The 25,045-nt window shown below is 38.9% G+C and overlaps 1 protein-coding gene across 6 annotated transcripts in view; it reads right to left on the reverse strand.

Annotated features, from left to right (window-relative positions):
- Positions 1-2,937: 2,937 nt before the first annotated feature.
- TNRC6C (trinucleotide repeat containing adaptor 6C) overlaps positions 2,938-25,045 on the reverse strand; it is a 198,454-nt gene continuing 176,346 nt past the window's right edge. For 3 of the 6 annotated variants that reach the window (XM_084647082.1, XM_084647085.1, XM_084647081.1), the window contains 11 exons: positions 24,344-24,427; positions 23,763-23,994; positions 21,945-22,112; positions 20,856-21,047; positions 20,559-20,702; positions 13,562-13,708; positions 12,205-12,321; positions 9,903-10,097; positions 8,440-8,510; positions 7,405-7,544; positions 2,938-5,679 (listed from right to left, as the gene is read on the reverse strand). In XM_084647082.1, the coding sequence (XP_084503208.1) occupies positions 5,319-5,679; positions 7,405-7,544; positions 8,440-8,510; positions 9,903-10,097; positions 12,205-12,321; positions 13,562-13,708; positions 20,559-20,702; positions 20,856-21,047; positions 21,945-22,112; positions 23,763-23,994; positions 24,344-24,427 (1,851 nt within the window). In that variant the 3' untranslated portion in view covers positions 2,938-5,318. The remainder of the gene's footprint in view (positions 5,680-7,404; positions 7,545-8,439; positions 8,511-9,902; positions 10,098-12,204; positions 12,322-13,561; positions 13,709-20,558; positions 20,703-20,855; positions 21,048-21,944; positions 22,113-23,762; positions 23,995-24,343; positions 24,428-25,045) is intronic. The other 3 variants (XM_084647084.1, XM_084647083.1, XM_084647086.1) reach the window with 3 other exon arrangements.

Consider the following 25,045-nt stretch of genomic DNA (forward strand, 5'->3'; position numbering starts at 1 on the left):
GCGGGGGAGGAGAAGAGAAGATAAATGGGAAACTTTACTGTGTTTGCATGGACTCAATCTGCCATTAGAGAATGTAGTCTGGCAACCTGCAGCAAGCAATATTTAACCTGAGAATGGGTGGAAAGTTAAACAAAGCCACCCACACCCCACTAGAACGTGGGCACGTCAGCAGAGCTTCCCCTCTCCAGAAAACTAGAGAAGACCCTCCCCCCGAAAAAGTGGAGTGAATGTTGGAGGAGCCCCTTGCAAGTTCCAAAAGTGAACAACAGCTTGTCTCTCCCACAAAGCTTTCTGTTGGTAAGTTACTGCCATTCATGCAAGATGCAATGATCTAGGTAAAACAGTCTGAGGGGACCCCTAAAATGGTCCTGGATAGTCTTATGCACAGAGTTTCCTCCAAGGAAATGAATCTCAAGTTTCCAGACGTTTCATGGAGTTGCCAGGTTGGGTTTTTTTGCACGGAGGGTGGGTGGAGGCGGTAGGGCAGGCATCCATACAGTTACATACTAAGTTTGTTTGATATAAATATATTGATGCCTATTTTTCAGAACCCGCACCTCCATGGAAGCTGAGAAAATAACTGTGAAGAGATTGTACATTCAGCAGCAATACAGTGATACAATTAGTACAGCTGTCATTTTACATGTCAATTCTAACAGACATTTAGCAGTTCATATACAATATGAGAAGGTCCTTACAGATCACCTTGACCGTCCTTGCTCTGGTTATCACACCATAGCTGTCCACAGCCCAAAAACTAGAGGATTCCAATTCTATTTCCAGACTCTCTCAACTCCAATGATACTTAACATACACAAATGTTTGTATACAATTTTTTGTAATTAAAATGCTCCTTCACATACACAACCATACACTGATTTATCAAGGATGAAAATTGTGGAGCAGAAATAGCAAAAGAAAAAAGGGGAAAAAACCCCTGCTCTGACGGCACCACCCACAAATTAGACTGGACAAATGACTATAAGGAAGTTTACAATGCTGCTGTAGCAGTGCTGGTCACAGGATATTAGAGACAAGGTGGGTGAGGTAATATCGTTTATTGGACCAACTTCTACTGGTGAGAGGAGACAAGCTTTTGAGCTCTGTGTAAGCTAGAAAGCTTGTCTCTGTCCCCAACAGAAGCTGGTCTAATTAAAGATATTATCTCACCCACCTTATCTCTCTAAGAAGTTTGACAGTTTCAGACTGCTTACAGTTTCAGACCGCTTGGTCTGGATTTAGAAGACAACACTCTCATTGCATGGCTCCCTATGTAAGATAACTGCAACATGTACATGAAAGCAATAGCCCCTAATGCATTTCCATGTAAAAGTCAACAGTGGTTTTATATGAACTAAGAAATATCTTATGTCACTGAATGCATTAAATAGCTATGAATGTGGCATACTGAAAATGAAAAAAAAAAAAATCACAAGAAGCACTACAATCAAATTTTGGCCAAAAGCCAAATTTGTTTCTTGCTTTGACAGGATGTATTCTAATTTCTGACAGTAGTTCTACTTTATAAAAAGACATCTCTGCTAGCCTAAAGGAAGCTGACTGAAACACCTGGCTCTGTAAGAGACTCCGAAGTCTAAACAAATGAAGGCTGAGAACATCTGATGTTGAACTCTTCTTCATGAAAGACAGCGAAAGAAGAAGAAAGGCACAGCTCTCTTCCCAGAGGTGCATTGCAAATATCATCTTGAACAGAAACTAAAAGAAGGGTGGGACCGCCCTTCTTTGGGCATGGGAAACAGAGAACCAAACACAATGTTTATACCTCTGTATTTATGTAATTTTTGTTACCATGTTTACGAGCAAAATAGACAGATCTAGCTATCTTAGGTATTTACACAGTAAAAATCACCCCAATATCTAGAATTGATCATTTGTGATAATATTGTCATATGCTAAGACTAGTCAGAAAACTCACTAAGAGCTGCTTCTATTCCATAAAGGAGACTTCTTTCTAAATGAAGATGTATTACTTACGGAATCACTGGCCATTGTGCCAAGGCCAGAATTTTAGGAAGCTGGGCCAGTGAAATACACTGCCATCAGAACCCTTCCAGTATTCAAAATCTCTCAGATGCCCTGAACTACCTTTATGAAAATATTGCAATTTTAAAAAAAAAATCTTAAAGGGCAGGTAGTAGAGTGGGTTGTACACCTTTTACCTCTGGAGACCTGGAACCAGATCCTCAGCTGGTATAAATCATAGCTTCACTGACTTCAATGGAATTATGACGATTTACACCAGCTGAGGATCTGGCTCTTGGTTTCAAAACCTCGTTGGTACAAACATGAAAATAATTGGGTGGCCTCATCATAATCGTTTATAGCAGAGATACTTGGGGTCCCATTACCTCTGCTTCTACTCTCATTTTCAGAAGCACTAAAACAATTCATCCACAATATTTTAAAAGGAAAACAAAAGCATGGATAAATAAAATAACAGAAGCAGAAACAAAATTAATTCTAACAAAAATGTGGTAACTTCTTTTTTATACACCACATGTTCCTAATGTGATTTAGTAAAAGACTATGAGAGTGTAGTCATCAATTAGCATACCTTTAAAGGACGAGACTTTAATAATGGAAGTAATTTGCCTGGTTGCACATTTAAGTCTTCATTAATATTGAAAGGGTTAAACTTCCTCCATGAAATAAACTGACATTTAACAATATCCTTTAGTATCCCCTGTATTAAAGAAAAATACACATTTATTTGAACAGCCAAGAAAAAACTGCAATTTATTAAGTTTCAAAGAATCTTCGTACTCTCGAAAGCAACTTTCGGTGCATGTTCTTTAACAATCACATTCTATGAGGAGAAATAACATTAAAAGCCACAATTTTTTTTTTTTAAATCTCAGAGTTACAGACATCTTTAATTCCAAATGAAAGACAAAAAAAAAAAAAAAGCTTAACAGAAATTTTAAACTTCCATCGCCAATTTTAAAATATCAGGAGTTTTTCTACAACTCAATGCTAAACTTCAGCATGGAAAATTTTATGTACTGTATGGAAACACGCACATACACACATACATATTTTATGTGTGTGTATATATATAAAATATATATGTAGATTGCGTGTAATGGCAATGAGATGCAATTACTCTGAGGAAAGGTTATTCAGCTAAATACACTACTAAAACTTGAGAAAAAAACAAGTCTTGAACCCAGTTTGTGCATAGTTCATGATCCTCTATAAAACCAGCTTTTGTTGATTTGCAAACTTGCAGGACCCTTTTTATCTGATAAAACCATTAAAAAGCTAATCTTCCAAAAAAATAAAAATAAAAAAATGTAATGCACAAGTTTCCTGATCCAAGCAGGCAGGGAGCACAATGTTCATATAATTTTTTAAAACATACTTGAAGGGTATGTTATTCCATTGTCTTTCTTCCTTTCAAAACAATCAAAAACATTGATCATTTTTTAAAACATAAAGCAATTTTTTTAATATATAAAGCACTCTTCAAACATCTATTTCTTTTGAGTCCATTATTTGGTAAATATGTAACTGCTACACATTAGATTAGGTATTTTCTTCTGTCTTTTTATTTTTTTTTATTTTGTTTTTTTAATAATATCTTCAGTGCTAGGAGTTGGGTTTAAAAATACATGAAATGGTGTGGAGTTGCTCCTCGGGAAACCCGGCTTTCCTGAGACATCTTCCACCATGTGCAAGATAGTGATCACAAAGTTTTCGCCACTTTGACGAAGAAGAGGAAAACAACAACAAAAAATAGTACACAGCAATGGCCAAAGAAAAGGATAATACAACAACACTGTTCAATCCCAGAGCTCTGAAGTAGCATATCTTCATTCTGAAAATAGGTTTCTTTACGATGGAAGTCTTTTTTTTTTTTTCTTTCTTTTTTTTTTTAATTCCTTTTTTATTTTAAAGTTTGAAGGAGAAAAAAAAAGGTCTGTAAACAGGTGGGAGCCAAAACTCCTGACTCCTCCAAAAGCAGTCAAAACTATGTCCAAGTGCTTGTTTGTGTTCCTGCTTGCAGGGGAACTATCCACTCTTTACAAATATCTATGGCCACAGTTCAACAAGAGTATTTTTTTTTAAACTTTATATTCCGAATGGAAAATGGTGCAATACTCCGGTAATAATTTTCTTGCATTAGTCCACAATAAAAAGCCGCTAAAGGTAGATATACATATTATTCTCCAGAGATACACACTGTAATTTTTAAAACGCAATAAGAGTCCTTGAGTAAACATTTACACATGAATTGTCGCCGGCCCCTCCTATCAATTTTTTTTTTTTTTTTAAACATATAGGATTAGCTACAAGAAGGGCTGCGGACACTCAGTGCAAAGTTAGAAGCTAATAACAATTAAACGTTTGACCAATGAGCAAATAAAAAGCATATATACTGATAAGAGAAAAAAAATCACACATTTGTTAAATCACACACGGGCGCGTGTACACGCACACACATACAAGCTCACTCACACACATACATCTGTTCCAACACAAACACATTGTATGAACTTTAAAAAAAATTCCTAGAGCCTGTTTTGTGTGTATTGATGCCAACCTGGAAGTGTAATAATTAGAAAGTGTTCACATTTTGTTATTGGCCTGCTGGATTCAAGTATTTGCATGTTTGATATGTGTTTTTTTTTTTGTTTTTTTAACTTTTTATATTTTGGGGGGATTTTAAAAAAATGACATGAAAAAGTAATGAAACAAGGGTAATGTGCATAGGCAGATCCATGGGAGATGTGGACACAGATACCCCACCCCCACCCTCCAATTCAACCTGTACAGTCAATAGTTACCATTCGGATTCATTACTTTTCTGTACCAAAGATGAATATCACACTCCACTCTCTTCTGATTATTGGGTCCGCCTCTGGTAATGTGCATAATAGTCACAGGCTCATTTAAAATAGGCTTTCATTTTCTCCCTCCCCCCAAAGTTGACAAAATAACCCTTTCCAGCCCAAATTCTGAAAAGTGCCCTTCATGATAGACCTATTCTAAGCAGCTTTTATACCTTGTTTTTAAAAACACCATACAAACGTAAAAAGACATAAAATAATAAGCCATGAAAAAAATAAAACCTGTCATTAGCATGTGACACTGACCAAATGTAGCCCATACTGTTTCATTAACAGTTCACAAGGACTTCTGCAGAGTTTCATATTAGATATTGGACAGAGGTACTAAAAAGGGCTGCCAGTCTGATCTGTTAAAGCTGGATTCTTCGTGAAGCCCTGGACTGGAAAGGGTTACATTTTTTTCCTTTAGTGCTGATGATTGTTATTTCCACTTTGTTTCTCTCTTTCCTAGATGGACTCCCCACTGAGAAGATCACCTGGGAGCAGAGTATTCAAAGGTGTTGGGCTGCCAATAACCCTGCCATCATCGGTGCTGGGGGGCCCCCAAAGGCTGCTTGAGTACTGAGGGACCCCACCCCAGAGCAAATCGCTGCTCCCTTTGCCAGCCAGGCAGGGAGTATTCCAGTGGCCTGCATCATTCCGCACCAATCCATGAGAGCTGCTCGTGGAGCCCATACGAGTCTGATTGGTTCCAGTGTTGGACTGCCAACTGGAGGTGGGTGGCAGTGGCTGGCCTTGTGCTAAGAAACGGTTTACTTCTTCTTCACCAGCAAACTCAGCCAAGATGGTAGTGTTTCCCAAAACACACCTAACAACAACAACACAACACAGTGAAACACAGGGATACAACTGACACTATTTTTACAAGTATCAGAGCCTGCTTATATAGTATTAAATGTGAGCAGGCATTGTTATTCCTAATTTACAAGTTGGGAACATGAGGAAGAGAGGTTAAGTGAGTTGCTCCAGGTCACACATTGAGAACTGGTAGAGTTGGAACCTAGGTCTCCTGAATGCCAGTTCAGTGATTCATATTTTCTAAAAACAATTGCATGTAAGCCATTATTTGAGTTTCAATTGTGAAATGATAGCTGAAGTCTTTTAGTATTATGTTACAATCTCGTTAACTTTTTGAAATCCCTTTTTAATTTACCATTATTGCCCTCCAAACAAATATGTTTTTGTATCTGCACACAATACATATAGCACAACCCAATATCCAACCTCTGTAAAGCAGAGGTCTGTCATGTCCTTAGCAGCATATGTACTAACATTATTTCCCCGCTAATCAAAATTCCTCCTTTATATGGATGGCTCTGAAACCTCGGAGAACACAGAGGATGTACTGTATACGCTTTTAAAATATACACTGATTTTTAAATCTACATTTTCAATTACAGCATAAACACTCCCTAAAGGATAGAATTCTTTCTAACTTAGTCCCACATCTAAACTGAAATAATTAAGTCAGGGCAATTTTTGACCTTATCTGTTCTGAATGCTGCCACACAGTCTTTAATTAAGGAAAGGTCAAAACTTTAAAAAGCAACACCACCATGCATATCATTATGCAAATATTTCTATATTACATACACTTTATTCTTTTATCTAATGAGGCTCATCATGGGAAGCTAGCTGCAACTTTGCATCTGGAGTGACTATTGCCCCGTAATTTTAAAGTATAGGGAAATATAGGAACTGCCATACTGGATCAGTCCAGTGTTACATCTAGCCCAGAATCTTGTCTCCAACAGTGGCCAGAATAAGATGCTTCAGAGAAGAGTGCTTTACGTTATTAATCCTTAGCAATTAGTGGTGGGCTTATGTCCTGAAACATTAGGATTTATATTCCTTATATTTCTAAATCTAATATAATTATGTCTCATCCCAGTAAATGCCAAATTCCTTTTTGACGGCTACTAAGATCTTGCCCTCAATGACAGTTTGTGGCAATGAGTTCCACAGGTTTTTTTTCTTCTTTTAGTAATGTAGTTTAAAAAGAACATCCTTTCATTAGTTTAAAGGTCTTTCAGTTTCATTGGCAGTCCCTTTGGGAAAAAGTAAATACCAGTGCATGAGTTACCTTCTCTACGCTAATTCTTATTTTGATTAGCTCTAGCATGTCCTCTTTTATTCATTTTTTCTGTGAATTGAACAGTCTTAGTCTTTTCTGTTTTGCATATGGAATTTTTTCCGTGCCTTTAATCATTTTTGTTGACTGTCTTTGGGTCCCTTCTATTTCTGTTGTATCTTTTTCGAGGTGGTGTGAGCAGAAATGAACACACTACTTATGGTGAACACCTACCATCGATTTCTATAATGGCACTTCATACATTACTTCTGAATGTATTTAGTCCACAAATACTTTTGTTTATGCAGCTCTCCTACAATTTCTGCTAACAGATAATTTCCAAGACACCACCAAACAATTCAGCAGAGCAATTCAATGACATATCAAGCGAATGCTTAGGAGAACAGGTGCTGTACTAGATTCTACTTTACAGAAAAAAGGAAAAGAAGAGAAAAACCATACATATGCAGAGACTTCTGGGCCTTGGCTGCTTCTTCCTTGGAACTGTAGCGGACCACAGCATTCCCTTGAGTCAGGTTCAGGTGGAATGTAATTAGAGGGCCGTGTTGCAAACACAGTGTCCGCAGTGTAGAACCATCAATCTAATTGCAGAGGAAGAAAAAAGTTGACTTGTTTTTCTGTAGTTGTCCTTAGTATATTTGTTAATGGAAGAGGCTTTAAATGATAAAGGAAAAAATTTACATAGAGTGCAAATGTAGTTTCCTCCCACAAGATAAAAGAATGGAATTAGATGTGTCACTATTTTATTAGGAGGAGGTAATCTTTTCTTTTCAAGTTCTGTACAGTTCAGCACAAAGAACCAGCCAGTTATTTTAAATTAATATAAAAATATTTATCACTACATGCCTACCAAGGGTAGGTCGGGAATCCAGCTTATTCATAAATAGTTTATATTAATAAAGCTTGTTTTTCCAAGACATCTCCTGGTTTCTGATCCCACTGCTTTCAGTCTTATGTCTCTCCATGTAAATTATACTATGGAGAGGAGTAGAAGAATTGACAGACTGGGGAGAATAGCAGAAACCCCAGAAAAATTGGACTTTAAATCTTTGAATTTGCCCGCAAAACACCACTAACTTTTAAACAAATAAACGATGTACACTGGAATGACTAATTATACAGACTCAGAGTTCATATTTGATTTGCTCTTGCTTTTCACCTGCAGATCTAAAAGTGCTTTACAAAGGTAAGTGAATTGCCCAAGGTCACACAGCAGGCCAGTAGCAGAACTGGGAACAGAACCAGGGATTCCTGAGTTCCAATCCAGTGCACTATCCACTAGGCCACAGTGGCTCCCATTAAAACCATTAAATCCACTATGTTGGCTTATCTCAACATATTACTGTTACTGCTATATAGATGATTATTATATACTCATTGCAGCTGACCAAAATTACGAGGTTGATAAGCATTCTTCCTACCATCTCTTAAGTATAGCATTGTTCTTTGCGTAGTCGGTAATATTATTCTGCTTACCTGGGGTGTGAGGTTACGTAGGACCAGCCAGCTGCTTGTTCTTCCTGAACTGTCAGTACTCCAGGCAGAACCTGTATCATAAATCCAGAAAGGGACTAATTTAATACCTTAGTGAGAGCACAATACAACAATCAAACTCATCAGGAATAAAGAATGTGCAAGATACAACACGCTAGCAATGCAACTGCTATTGTAAACATGCTCATAAGCAATCCAATAACCAATTTATCTCCATCCTCTTTTCCTTTCTTATTTGGAATGAAAGGAGGGAGCTCAATAATCAGAATGCTCCCAGTTGGCTCTGAAGGATCAGTGGGATTTCTCACAATCCTGCCATCGTATCTTTCATAATCGGCCACTGTGACACTATATTTGTGAAAGCTGATATTGCAACAAAACTTCCTTCAGGTTACACTGGAATTAGCCAGCGGGTAATACCTTAAAAGCAACAGAGATGACATTTTCTAGTGGCATTTGAAAAACTGCAGTACTTCTAAAGTCACTTTGGTAAAAATACTGAGGCTGTAGATGAAATCCTTGCACCAGCGCTCTGTAGCCATCGGGTGGGCTTTTCCCAAGAAAAAATGGACGTGACAGCCTTTGACAATTAGGTAGAACATTTAATTCCCAGCTTTTTGGGAAGATGATTGATAAAATAGTCAGGTATCAGTAGTGACATTTATTTCTGATGCAGATGCTTTTTGATAAACAAACACACAGAGTATAGAGCAATTATATACACATTCCCCCTTTAATTGGTGTATAAACAAAATTATGACAGCCAAAGAAACAGATTGAACAGAAAAGAACATATACCTTACTGTCTGGGGGCCCCGTCATAAAACTGATGGGATAATCAGGTCCTGGATGTTTTGCATCCCTGCTATAGAGATGTACAGTGCTTAATTTGTAATGAAAGAGGGGCTGGGGCTCAAGCAGTTTTTTACTTTCAAAACTTATGTGGCAACCCCAGAGGTGGCAGAGCTATGAACTGCCAAGCCTAGAGCTGCCGGGGCTCAGTCCTGGCAAGCCCTGGCACAAATTAAGCAGTGGATGTGTATTCTATGTAATAAATTCTACTGATTAATTAGCTAATACTGAAGTCTTGCAACAATTCACAGAAAAACACCTGCCACAAAACAAGAAAAAGGTCTCAAAATATTTAGAAAAAATGAGCAAAAGTATTATAAAGAAAGACCCCTGTTGTAGTGAAATTATTCCCCACTGATTGGAAACATGCCCTACTGACCCATAACTCTATTTTGAGAATGAGCCATCCTAAGTAATAGAAAATAAAACCTGCATTTCAACACAGGAGTTGATGCACTCTGTGTTTATTGAACCTCAAGTACCTGGAGCACAGTACTAGAGCAAAAGTACCATAGTACCATACTACTGTAACATGGAAAATAAAAGCAAACAGAGCATTGCAATATTATAAAATGTAGGAGTCAGAGGAATACCAGAGGAATAAGAGCTGGTCCAACCCAGTGGGCTGGCACCCCAGGTAGATGATGGCTTGGTGTTTGTTAAACCTGGAGGTGGTCTCGTAGGAGCAGTAGTGTTTCTGGGTACCTTCCATAGTTCATGGGATAGAGAGGCTTGTGTGTGAGAGATTGGGCCAGAGGACCATGTAGACTTGATGTCTGACAATTTACCTGCAACAGAGAAACATAATTCATGTATTTTTGGTAAGTAAGCTAAAAAAAAAAAATCTGAACAATCTGCAACTCCAGTAAGTGAAGAGGTGATCCTCAAGGCTGTTCATTAATTATAATCTGCTAGTATCTGACATTTGTTACTATTGTCCGCTTTCTATTGTAACTCCCAGCACTTCTCTTTCTGATAAAGGACAAAGAACCATAAAACAAGACTAGAGACTATGTCTGATTAGCTGAAATCAAAAATAAAATCATTACTGTATATGTTCTAAGTTATTTAGCCCAAATTATTAAAATAATGAAGTTTATACTTTCTGCACCCAAGAAGGAACAACCACTGCTATTTAAAATACAGAAATTAGCACACACGAGTTCTCATGGTTCAGTATTAAGCTGATTCCAGAAGAGGTAGAAAGGGCTAAATTTCCTATGCTGCTGAATAATCAAAGATAAATGCATCAGGTGTATGGATTCTTTTACAAGTTCCTCTTTGAAACACTAACAATCTTCACGAGAAAAGCCCTATACATCGCAATCTACCACTTCTTACAACTTTTTGTTGACCACTTTTTTGTTATGCTCTGAATCCTACCTTCATTTATATTAGTATCATACTTATTTTATTCCAATTTCTGTCAAACCAGAGTTTTATTAAACATACTATAATGACCTAAAATTATACATTTCAAAGACAAACATTAAAACAAAAAAAGGACAAGTTAGCATTTTGGTGTCAATAACACAAACAGGACCAACTCAAAATATAGACACTACCAAACAAAATGCACACTGTCAAATGATCACCTCTGAAACATTTCACCGTTAAGCTTCCACATATCTGCCTGTCTTTCATGTAGCTACACACATACCAAAGATATAGAGCCTGTTTCTCCTGCTCTCATTAACGCCTATGTATATCAAGAGCAATTCCATTGATGTCAACGGAGTCAAACTGGTGTAAAGTCAGAGGCCAGTCAGGCCCATATTTTTGTGCAAACTGCAGTGACAAAAAGGAAGTTGTTAATACTATTCAAGTAACCGACTGAGAAAAGAAATCTGAAAGTTTGATTTTTAGAACTAGTAGCAGCAGCTGGGCCTACAATTTAACATATAACGAATGTGCATTAATAAAAGTTAGATGTTGCTATGTTACTGATTCTTATGAGGTTCACATGCAGATAGGATGTAACAGCAAAAAAACAAACAAATAAAAAGGAAATATGCATGGCAGATAAAATTAAGAGATAAGCAAGCCATTAATTTACCCTCCTTCAAGGCCCCTTTGCTTTGTGGCAACGGGGACCTAAATGCTGCACTAAGGTCCCTGGATGTTCAAGCTTCACTTAAATTAAAATGAGGTTTTTAATTTACTGAATATGAACAGGAATAAAGCAAATTAGTAGAGTGGGTATTGTTATATTATATTTATTTTATACTGGCTGCACATTTCCAGCTTTCAGTACTCTGAAGATTTTGTTATTTTTTGAGACTGTCTGCAGACTCAGGCAGACAGGATTGCATCGCTTTGCATTTGGTTTGTGTTAGAAAGTTTTTAACTGCAGTGGAAAATATGAAGCCTTGATTATTGTGTTAGTACTTAAGTTTGGAAATTTTAAAAGTTTTTCTACAGCTTGCTGGACTCAAAGAAATCCTAACAATACCGGGGCTAGAGCTTTATAGCAGATACTTAACTAAAGGGACAGGCAAAACTGAATTTACTGGCAATAGCTTTCAGATCAACCTTTCCTGGTAAGATCCAGCAATAGTGTTACCACTGAGTTCTCGCAGAGAACATTCTGCCTCGCAGTTGGAGCAAAAATAAACTTTGTTAAAAAAGTATGAATGCCAAAATAAAGTAGTAGCATCATGGTATGAAGTGGGCTGAATATATATTTCATTAGCGCCCTTATCAGATATTCACAACTCCAGGCACCTGGTTAAAATGCTCACCACTGCAGAGCTGCCAGTGGGAGCAGCACAGTGCTCAAAAGATATGAAGTCTTCAGTAGTTCTATTATAATAACCAGAGGAAAGCACTTTTTCAGGGCCTTTGCTCTTTGGGGATGGAGAGGGATGCTGAAAGTAGAAAGGCCATTTCTCGTACCTGCAATGCTAGGTGCGGATGCAATGCTGCTGAAAGAGCTACTGTAGCCGGAGGCACTAAGCGGCCAGGCACTCGATGAAGGCAGCGTGGCATTCTGAGATGATGTTGGGGATGACCCTGCAGAACCAGCAAAGAAGCAACTAAGAAAGATGGGCAAAATGGTATTTGCTGCAGAATAAGCAATTCTAACTACATCATGTGCAAATACAAACCAGGCAACCAGTTTCCTCTAACCATGAATGAATGTCATAGAAAGCATGATAAAGTGAAGCAGAATTCTTCAGTATAAAAGAAAAGAAAGCTGGCACCAGAGTGGCAAGTGTGTTGGTGCCCATGCAGAAGACACATTTTGGATTTCCTTTAAGACTATCTGACTCTTGGGACATCAGAGTTCAAGTGAGATCTGAAGGAGGGAAGCTATCTATCTGCATTTTATAACATGCTTGTCAGCCTATCTTAGCACCAGCAACTGTGGATGGATATGAATGTATATGTAAAACCAACCAAATATCCTTGATACCTAAAAACTGCTGAAGTAAGCACTTCTTCCCATGCCCTAATCCCCACAAATACCCTCAGGTATTTTGCAAATTTAGGTTTTGCAGCCGGTAAAATAAATGTGTATATCATAACAATGTTCTAAAACTAGCTATATATCAAAAGAGCAATAGTAAGAAACAACTTGAAACCATCTTAAGTTGGCAAATCATTCTACATGTGTTCGACAAACTCACACAACTTAAATTAGGAGCTATCTTGTCATCAGGTTGCCTTATAGGAATGTTAAACATACATCCAAAACCTTCCTACTTTTAACAAATATACGATGTACCAAAAGTAGGGACTGAAACAAAATACCTTCAGAACAGTCAGAACAAAGAATGGGAGGCTATGAACTGAAAGTATCCACTCTAGCAATCAACCACAATTAGCAGCATATTATGAGTGATTTTCATTATTCAAAACATATATACACATACTGTGTTACGTAATATATTAATTCAGAAAACACAAAATTGTTTCTCTTTACAAGATGATATGCTATACAAAAGCCTAATTCTGATGCACTGTTATTAGGAAATATTTTGTTTTGTATCTTAATTGATGATACAAGAGACTAATGATTTATACAGCACCCAGAAGACAGACACTTGCAACTTGACTTTAATGTCAGTTTGACTGAAACTGAATAAATACGTGGCACCAGTGGCTGCTGCACATCTAAACTCCTGCCATCAAACTGTTCCTAAGACAAAGTAGAATGGAAACTAAGAATACAGCCTATAGACAGATTGCTTATCAGTAACCGAGCTCTCACAGTATATTGTCAGTACATATTAACACTATCGGGACGCACATGCTCTCTTGCCATTGAGTCGGAACCCTCTCGAAAGCAGCTGGGGTTGCACAATGCTTCCATGCAGAACTGAACCTTCAAGACCTGAAGGCATGGAAGGGATCCTCAGCCATAACTGTCCCTCAGTTCCTTCTATGTATTCAGAATCTAAAATGAAGACATAGAAGAAGAATGGTGGTGGAAAGTGAGGATCTATGGTTACACTACAGTTACTGGTCAATTATCTTTCTTCTTCCTGTTTTGTCAGTATAGCTCCCCAATTTTAGATGACTGAAGTACTGGTATAAACATAATACCCCCACCTTAAAAAAAATTAAAAAAAAAAAGGAAGTGAGCATTAGCACCAGTTATAGCTCAAAAGAGCTGACAAATTAATTGGAGAAGTTTTCCAGAACACCTGGGAGCCCTGCTGCTATTCTGAGTGAGCCTTAGGAAGCTCGGTCTCAGACATCACTGTAGGGAGGCAAGGTTTGCAAGGGAAGCAGCCCATCTATTATGGGTGAACTAGCTTGCTGGAAAGCAGGGGTAGCAGAACTAGTAAGGGGAGTGGGAGTTGGTGGGAGGTACAGAGGGAAGATTAAACACTGAGATAGAGGAAGGGTTCAGACAGCCATGTCAGCTTACCCTCCCAAGACAGGCAGCAGGCAAAAGTCCAGGGCATGGGGGGAATAAACAGCCACACTCCCCCAAACTATCACAGGTGCCATTATGGACAGGAAAAGGGGGAGATTAAAGGGAATTTCAGCTCATTTTCCTAGATGATACAAACAGTGTAGGGGACTCACTGATATGCACAGTTCCATCCAAATTGCAACTTAACACCTGGGTGAAACTTAGAACAGGTTGTGGAACCACCTTATCTTTACAGAATGCTATGTGTGAGGGATCTATCATTTGACTAATTCAACACTGTAACAACTTACCAAGGGTTGTGCTGGATTCTCCATCACTGGTAATTTTCAAATAAAGATTGGACCTCGACCTTTGACCTTGTAACAGTTGAATGGGTCTCAAACTCCCTTCCTGATGGCAGCAGAATGGACACCAAAAATCCCTGGGCCAGAGGCCTCAATTTCTAGGATACCTCAAACTGCCTAATGGTAATGGGAGACTGACATTTCAAAGAAGGTGGGGAAAAAATGGACAGGACAACCGTGAGTGTCATCTAATTCCTCACCTCCACTACAGCAACAGGGATTGAGTGTTAAACTGGCATTGAGAAGGTAGGCAAGAAGAGAACAAAAGTTGAACAAATTGCTTAGACTTCACCCTTCCAACCTTGCTGGGCACCAACACACACACCAACACAAAGGAATCCGTCAGTGCCAAGAAGCCTCAATGCCAAGGCCTCCGCTGGTGCTAACCTACTTTCAAAACAGACCCTTCCTTGGGGATTCCGAAATACCCAGAGGAATAGTCATGACGAAGGTTAAGATTTTGTCACGGGTATTTTTAGTAAAAGTCATAGACAGGTTGCAGGCAATAAACAAAAATGCTGGAGATGAGAGCCTAAGCCCCACTATTGTGTGTGTGTGTGTGGTGGGGGGTGGGGGGGGGCACTCCAGTACCCACTGCCAGCAGTGGCTGAAGCTGAAGGGAAAATGTCACAGAGGTTTCTGAAAAGTTATGGAATCTGTGACTTCTGTGACAAATTCTTATATTTAGTCATGACTTTTCATTTTTATCTTCCTTCTTATATCAAGGAGTAAGAGGTTAAGGCCAAGCACAACACATTGCCCTTCCTCGAGTTTATTTGAACCTGAGGATTTCTAGGAGTCATGATTCAGAAATCTATTTGGTGCCAAAAATAGCCCCGATTCTAAATAGCTAGGCTTTTTAACTAAGAGCAGATTCATCCAGCAATGCTTTTCCAAGAACAGGGAATAAAGCTTGGAATCCGCCTCCTTATGGGTATGAAGGATAAAAGGACTACAAGCCATGCTCTGACCCTGTGAGTGACCTTCACTGAGGTACTTTAGGCATCAGAAATGCCAGTCTGTCAGTGTCTTCTTTGTACTACAAAATGCACAGCTTTTAAGTCAATCTCTTACGCTAGGGCATGCCATAATATAATCTCAGACTCCAAGGGATCTGACCAGGGTTGAAGGAACAGGTGCTGACAAAAGTGCTCAGAACTGGGCACGGGACCAGACACCTCAGTATTAAGCAATGATAAAAGCTATCCAAACAGCTAAGCTAACATTACAATGCTAATTCTTACACAAATTAAAGGAAAAAGCTGATGAAGGAAGACAGCATGTTAGTGAGCCCCAGAGTCACTGCTTTCCATAGAGGTTTGTCTCAAAGGAGCATGTATGCCCCTAGAATGGTAATGCATATTGACAATCCATTTAAAGGAGAAGGGGAGATTACTTACTGTAACTGGAGATTCTTCGAGATGTGTGGCCTTATCTGTAATTCCACATGTGGGTATGCATGTGTGCCATGCGCCAGAATCCAAAAATTCTTCAAAGCAGCATCCATCGACCTGAACATGCGCAGTAGTTTCCCTTGTGCTCCTGACCAAGGGCATAAGGGGCAGTATGGATTGATGACTCTCCAGTTCCCTCTTACCACAATCCAACAGGATCCAAAGCAGAGGTGAAGGAGGGCAGGTGGTGGAATACAGATAGAGCCCACCAATCTAAAAGACCCTCCAGTTCCAGTAAGTAATCTCCACTACGTCTTCGAGTGCTGGTCCCTATGTGTATTCCACACATGGGTGACTAGCAGGCAATGCTCAGAGTGAAGGAGGGTGCAGGGAAGCCGGTAGCCCAGAGAGGGGTGCCATTTCAGATTGGGAGCGAGGAGAGGAGAACTTTAGTGGTGATTCCAGGGGCTACACTGCAGATACAAGTAGTTTTCAAAAATAACCAACCACCACTACCTTGCAGGCTAACTACTTTAAACCTTGTGATACTGAAACAATTTGGATGATTCACACAAACAATATTTTATTACACACTAACTCAAAGATTGTTTCACAGTAACACACAATGGAAGCACTTTCCATAGCATTGGTTTTTGTATTCTGACTTTCCCAATGCATAAATGATTGATTGACATTCTAAATGTAATAGAATTTCGATGAACTTCATGTTTATATGAAGGAGGTCAAAATATATTGTTCAAAATCTTATAGCAGTAAGATCAAAACTAAAAATGAAACAAGATGGCCCATATTGTGTTCTCATTTATACAACTCCAAATTCAGAATAATGGTTGAAACCCAGGCAATTTTTTCCAGATTTACAGCAGTACTACAGAGAACAGAATTTGCCCTTTTGTGTTTGTTAGTGCAATTTCTGTTGGAAACTGTGCTAGAGACAGCTATGGATAGTGATTCTCTGGTAAAACCTCTCCCTAAGTGGCTCATTATATTGAAGAATTCATTTAGCACAACTTATTGTAAGTATTAAAGTGCAGCTAAATTATTAGAACTTACTTGATTATGTTTCTTTGTAAAACTTCCGTAAAATAAAGATTGGAACAAACATTGCCTCCCAGTAATATGAGACCTTTGTGTAAGACCAACTGAAATTAATTAACTATGGTAAAAGGTCCATCTGTATAGAGATCATCCACAACAAAACCCTTTCATTGGCCGGGGGAGGGGAGGAGGAGAGAAAGCCATTTAGATATAAAATTGAACTTAAACATACTCCACAAGTTATCATCATCCAATACTTGTGCATAGGTAAATGAAGGGGCATTCTGGAGGTAGCTCTTGCTCTTTTTGTTGAAACACTCGTGATGAAACTAGAAGCTGAGGAGATCTAAAAAGAAACCCCCCTGGATAATTCAGAACTACACTGTGTTGCTGCTGGGCATCATTTACCCTCTCCGATCTTTCTCCTTTAATTTCTTTAGGGTGCTGTTCTAGGCATTTTAGAAATAATGCTACATCATGTCAGGAAAAACACTGGCATCTGGAGTCGATGTGATCTCTGCTTGGTCAGTAGGTTGAATGAAACCACACTTCTAGTCCCCGCAAGCCGTGTATAGCGAATGGTGATAAGAATAGTCCCTGCAGGGGGACTGGGGAGGTGGATTGTGAGGGGAGAAGGAAAGAAACTCTATAGAGTATCCCTGGTGTATAATCTCCAGGACCCAAATGTCCATGGTGATCTTGTTCCAGGTGTGGGTGAAGAGGGTAACATGACCTCCAAAGTTGACAGGGGAAGGCGTAAGTGTCATGAACAGTGGTGAGCAAGTCTCAACCTGCATGTAAAAAATGGCCTTTGGCCTGAGGCTGGGAATAAGCAGAGGCTGTGGAAGTAGGAGCTGCCAGTGGTTCAGGTGGACACTGATAATATGGAGCATCTGCAGGGGGTGGTTGTGGCCTGAAGGGCTGTCTCTGGTTTCTTCTCCTGGGGGCTGAAGTGTAATGGACTTTTCGTTAAACAGGTGGGACCTGTCGAAAGGAAAGTCTATGGATAGTGTTTTTGACCTCTCTAGAAAAGCCTGACAATTGGAGTCCCTTTGCATGACCAGGCCTGTGTGGCCAAACTTCTGGATGCAGTATCTCCGGCATCTACTGCAGCTGGAGAGTCAACTTTGTCACTAGTTTTCCTTCGACCAGAAAAGCTTGGAATTGGGCTCGGTCTTCCACTGGGAGTCCGTAAATCTGGCGTAGGTGTTGAAATTGTATTTTGTTAATAAGGCTTGGTAATCAGCTAAATGAAATTGCAGACCTGCAGAGGAGACGACCTTCCTACATAGGTCCTACATAGGTTCCTACAACAGAACTTTCATGCCTCTCTAGTTCTGGATGGAAAAGATGAGCAGATATTGCACTTTGCTGACATACGTGCTTCACCCAGGTGGTACCGGCACCACTGATGCTTGTCACTATTAGAGAAGGAATGAGGGCAGGAGACGCAACTCTTCAATCTTGGGACTCTGGGCATAATCCCAGGACCGGGGAGGATTGTCCCCCGAATGGGGGTTGGGGAAACTTATCCTATACCTACTATAAACATACGCTAACTAAAACTAATAAACTACATATAAAATCTATTTACAACAAGTTTACTTTACAGATTATGCACTGAAAAAGAGGACATGATTCCAATTCAGGCCATGAGACAGCAAGGAGGAACTGGAAAGGCATTGATCCACATTGCTCTTTATACTCTCAGTCAGGAGCACAAGGGAAACCACTGTGCATGTGTGAGTCAGTGGACACTGCTCTGAAGAATGTCCGGACTCGGGTGTATGACGTGTATGTGTACCCATGTGTGGAATACACATAGGGACCAGCACTTGAAGAAATAGTACAATTATTTATTCATACACTAGTATTTATGTAAAGGATCATAGTACATTTTCTAACTACGCAGATATGAGATCTGCATGATGCAGAGCCATGAATTATTATATATAAATGTACAAAGTAGACAATATTAATTTCAGTGTCACTCTAATGTTGGCACAACACAAATAAAATACTGGATGCATCAGAATCTCAACTATAGCTAAATAACTTCTTTAAGCCTACCTGATTAGCAGTGTAAAAATAATTTAAAAATGTTTAAATTCCCCTCCATTAAAAACACCTAAAGTCATTAAATAGTTAATTGAGTATTACTCATATACACAAATAACTGAAGTTTTAGCTTGAACAAAGACTACTTTCTGACAGCTTTCCAGATGATAAAGGATATAATTCAATATTACTTAATGTGATAAAAAAACCTCCCGTCATCTCTCACTCCCTTCAAGTTCCACAGCCTCTTACCGGACATAGCTTCGAGTTCCACTGCTCAGGATACCAGGAAACTTGCTTCAATGATAATTATGATTCACAATCTAGGCAAACACCCACAAGTGACTATGATAGCTCAATCTACGTTTTAAAGTCCTTGCAGGTCCTACTGACAGCTTGGTTATAATTCTGCTCTGCGCATTATAGTGTTCTACTAGACTGCTTTCTTCGGACAATTTACATATTAGGTCATAGCATGACCACAAACAACAACTAAGCTACCTTTAGTTTGGTCCATTTTCCGAAGCTATGGACCCCTGTTGAGGTGTACTAAAGTCCAATGACTCAGTGTTTTAGAGAGGATCCCTCTTCATTCTGGAGTAAAACTTATGGGGAGAGGGATGGAGAAAGGTGAAAAGAATATTTATATATAATAATTTTTTTCCAACCCTCTCTTGGCTGATTTTAGGGATATACAAATCCATCTTCTCTTTCTGCTTGATCCTGTAGTGAAGTCACAAATCAGGTTTTCATGACGTCAATTTGTTGCCATGGAAAGAATTGTGATTTCCTGACTTTGGCATTATGACTTCACTGCTGTGTCAAGTAGGAGAAAAGGCTGGGTTGTGTAGAGAGCAAAACCAAACAGATATAGTATTTAAACATAATAAGAAATCTCCTGGAAAACATGCAGATTTATATTTAAGCCTGAGAGTTTTCAACAGTATGAAAAGTGGTAAGTTTCCAATAAGAATCCAGGAATCTCCAAATTCTGACTTAGCGGGCCAAAAATGTCTAGATTTATGGTGGAAGTTCAACAGTAGCAGCAAAGCATGAACACTATCAGATCCACCTTTCATCTGCACATAGGTAGTACAGACAATTCTCTACCGAAAAAAACCCCCAGTATATACAAAACACAGGAATAAGACAAGTATCAGAGGGGTAGCCATGTTAGTCTGTATCCATAAAAACAACAAGGAGTCCGGTGGCACCTTAAAGACTAACCGCTTTATTTGGGCATAAGCTTTCGTGGGTAAAAAACCACTTTTTCAGATGCATGAAGTGAAAATTACAGATACAAGCATAATCTGTAATTTTCACTTCATGCATCTGAAAAAGTGGTTTTTTACCCATGAAAGCTTATGCCCAAATAAAGCGGTTAGTCTTTAAGGTGCCACCGAAAGCCTTGTTGTTTTTTAGGAATAAGACAGTTAGTTCAAATGTTTGGAAGGAAGGGAAACAAAGTGACTACAGAGGTGCAAAGTGTTTGTGTGACTTTTGCTCTACCTCCACTCTTGAGAAGATAGCGATTAACATCTTGTATGGTGGTATTAATGGTAGGCCCAGTCGGAACACTTCCAGGAGTGACATCTGGGTCATTCTCAGGGTCAATATTCTGCAGTCCTTTCCATGGCACTCCAGGATGAAATTCTATTTTAAAATAGCAGAAGCAAGAGTCTATGAAATTACTATCCTTTGCTCTAAGCTCCCACACAAAAGACAGACACTGATTCAGTAAATAAAACCAACACTTAGATTCAGTGTCATCAGTATTTTTAAGGTAATATTTTTGTGTTTTGTTACCTGGTGGCCAGTTAATGCTGGAACCATTGGAGATTTTATCACTATCAGTTTTGGCACGTGACCAGCTGTGAGGAACAGCTACAGGTGGACTGGCTGGTGAATCACTGTTTTGGATCAGATCGTACCGTCCATAAGAGTCATCAATGGAGGACTTTCCTGAAGGACCAATACTTAGACCTCCAGGAATAGCACCTGAAATGATAGAAGGGAAAAAAATAATTTGTATGGGGGCAGGACTCATTCTTTGGCTGCTCCTTTCATCTTTATTATATTTTATAATTTTTCTTGTCCTTAAAACTTTCCAAATTTTAAAATTAAGTAATGTAATTAAAATATACATACAGTAAGAAAACAAACAATTATTCAAGATTTAACACAGTTCAAGATAGTCTCTCTTGGCACTCCCAGGATCTGAATCTGATGAAAACCTCAGTAGCACATCATACTGTAAGTTAGCTAACAGCAATTCAGAGATCTCTGTCAAAAACAAGCTCAAATGGATAAGGTGATTCTGAATAGGAATTAGAAAACAACAAGTTAATGTGGGGATGTAGAAATAGTTGCAGGCTAACAGCTATCATCGAAGTGAAATGATTTGTGCTGCTAATGACAAAGAAGCAGGACACAGTAATCTTAACAGAGCACAACTCTGAGCAGAGCTGGGAATTTAGTACTCAAGATTTTGGAGGTGGAGTTGGGGAAGGAATTTAAAACGCATTACAGTTAGGGCAAAGGTGATGCAGCTCTGTTCTGAGGTACACTGGCAATTCTGTGAGGGATGTTTGCGTAGTGCCTGCCACATTAAGGCTGGTTCTAGTTGGTGCTATTATTCACTCATTTTTCTGAACTACATTCGCCAAACCAAAAACATTTTTAAACAAAGCTTTGATGGAAGGATCCATGTTCTGCAACCATAATGAGACAGCCTATACCATAAGAAGTTCTTTAAAAGTATTAATTTAATAGTTTATAATCTGAAAGGGTATTTTGTATGAGCTCTTATAATAGAGAATGCCTGGAAATTAGGTTGCTTTGCCAATCTGACCATCATGTCCTAAGAGTACTAATTGATAAACGTAGTTGACATACCATGCTTGCTAGAATTCTGGTCAAGTGAAGAAGCAGCACTAGATATATTATCCATGGAGTTGGGGTGTGTCCACTGAGGAAGGCGAGACTGAGACTGAGAAGTATCCTTCACTGACAAACCACCAGTCATGTCCATGCTGTTTACATTCATGTTCGGATTCAGTCCAGCTTAGGGGAAGCAGGTAGGTTGTTACATATTCCTAACATTTATACTCCCCCAATCCCCAACATTAATTCTTGGTGCTTAATGTCCACACAAATGAGTTATTGAACTTTAGATTTCAGATAGAAATAGTTCTGTATATACTGTATGTCAATTTATCACATGCTGGTCTCAGCCTGCTGCTCAATAAATTCTACTCCTCTAAAAAATATCACCCTTTTGTTTCTGCTAAAACTCCCACTAACTTCAGATAAAATTAAACCATTGACAATGAGAAAAAGAACTCACCGTAGGGATGTATTTTAATGCCATCGGCATTTCCACTTTAATTCTTCCTAGTTGTCTCAGAAAAGGCATTTTGCATTAGAATTCGAAATTAAAACAAGCAAGGAATTTGCAACGTTCCATCAGTGACAGATCATTCTGGTCAACTTTCCAAAAAATCCTTGGATTTTTTGGGCTACCACTGTTTTTTAAAACGATTAACACCTCAGCAACCAATTGCATAATACTGATTTGTTATTCTTTAAGTTGCTGCTCTTCTACTCAGAGTCACGTTTAATGTATTTAAAAATTATAATAAAGACTAAATGATACATTTTTATAATCAATACATAGACAATATTCTAGGGAAGAACTTTTCATCTTTCCAAGATGGGGATCTTTAGATTTTCAGGAAATGATTCTGAAAGTTAACAGATCAGACAGTGCTGAGCACCTTTCAAGTTTAGGCCCTTCATATACTTATAAGCACCTTTTTGACCTTGTGGTGGTCATCATCCTAGTACCTAGCATACACTAATATACCTTTTCAGCTAACCTGTAAGATAAGTAAATATCATCAACCCCACTTTACAAAGATTAGATAGAGGCACAGATAAATTACGTTATTTGCCCTACGTCACACAGGAAGTCTCGCACAGATAGAAATAAAATACAGATCTCCTGAATCCCACTCAATTGCCTTGCACACAAGACCATCCTTAATATCCTCCTGGTGCAAGTTTTAGTGAAAACCATATAGTTCAGTTAGAGTGGAACTGGTTCACAATCACGCTACATTCTGCTGACAAAAATAAACACATTGACATCTAATGCACTGTAATCCAGCTTAAAGAGGAGGGCAATTGCAGTGCTGGAAGGGCATTTTCTGTAAGAGATCCTTGACTTTGGAACTTCCCCCCCCTTTGGTGCACCAGAATCAAGAATTAGCTTTCTAAGTACGCTGCTAAGTTCATAATTTCTTTCAGGCTTTTGGGGGAGTGAGTTGAGGTAGGCTATTATGACGACTAGGTGTAGGGCTACTACAGTGATGGGGATAAATTATTGTAATTTTGTGTAGCAACTCAATATGCATTTTGTTAACATGCTTCTTGTAGATTCTCTTGTATTTTATATTTTTAGTACTGTAATGCACCTAGAGCAGTGGTTTTCAACCTGTGGTCCATGGACCCCCGGGGGGTCCGCAGACAATGTCTAAGATTTCCATAGAGGTCCACACCTCCATTCAAAATTTTTTAGGCTTCCACAAATGAAAAAAGGTTGAAAACCACTGACCTAGAACAAAGGATAGGTGCTCAGAAGTTGAAATAATTAAACATATAAACACTATCTCCTCTCTTTTGTAAGTGGAAGCTTAAATGAAAGAAACTTACCAAGAGGGTAAGGAGCAAAGGTGTTCGGAGAAGACTGTTGCTCTTTGGTCTGCAGGTCAGGTAGGCCGGGAGCCTGGGGATGAGGTGAAAAGCTATCCATGGCTGATTTGCCTGCAGAGGGGTGCAAAGATAGATGTGGAGGGGGAGGCTGCTGCTTCATAAGCAGGGCCTGAGCCAGCTGGCGCTGGTGCTGCTGGATCTGCTGCTGCATGTTATTGATTGTACGTGCAACCTGTCACCAAAGATTAAAAACAAAAAACAAAAAACAATCAACAAAAGCTAGATAGTACAAAGGTGCACAAGCCATGCTGCCCCAGTTTCTAAATTGAATCAACACAACATCCAGCCCTTTGAAACAAAGAATTAACTGAATTAAGAGTTCAACAACATTCTTTCAAAAGTGAGGAAAGTAGAACTGCATTCAGTAACACTGGTACTCTTCTCTTTCAATATAAATCCATGCAATACAGTTTGGTTTACTTAATGCTACTCTAACTCATTTCGAGTAATGAACTAGAATCTTTATAGGCAGCTGAAACCAGAACCTAATGTTGAAATCAAAGTTGGCAGGTTAAACTTACTTGCTGCTCCTGTTGTCTCATAGGTCCGGAAACATTACGCTGAGCCTGTAACATCTGCTGCTGGATTTGTAAACGTTGGTACGCCTACAAGTAAGAAACAAGGAAGGTCAAAAGTCATACATTAAAAAAAACCTAACATCCTTGTTTAAAGTGTGTTTGTAAGTTACAAAATATAAGGAAAGTGTTAGTCCTGTACTTAGCGGGGAAGGAGAGCTAATAATGGCTGACATCAAGAAGGGTGAGGTGTTTAATGCCTATTTTGTTAAAAAGGTAAATTACGACAAGATACTTAATACAATTAATATTAACAAGGGGAAGGAACACAAGCCAAAATACGGAAACAACAGGATAAAATCTATGTAGATAAGTTAGATGCACTCAAGTTGGCAGGGCCTGATGAAATTGATCCAAGGGTACTTAAGGACCCAGCGAAACAATCTCACAGAATTGTGAGACAGACGTGGTAGATTATCTAGGAGAACTCATGGAGGACGGGTGAGGTTCCACAAGACTGGAGAATGGCAAAAGTAGGACCTATCTTTAAAAAGGGGAACAAAGACTACTGGAGAACTATAGACCTGTCAGCCTAACTTCGATACCTGGAAAGATACTGGAACAAATTATTAAATAATCAATTTGTAAGCAGCTAGAAAATAACAGGGAGATAAGTAATACCCAACACGGATTTGCCAAGAACAAATT

The sequence above is a fragment of the Lepidochelys olivacea genome, assembly GCF_965140295.1.
Source record: "Lepidochelys olivacea isolate rLepOli2 genome assembly, chromosome: 14".
NCBI classification, from domain to species: Eukaryota; Metazoa; Chordata; order Testudines; family Cheloniidae; genus Lepidochelys; species Lepidochelys olivacea.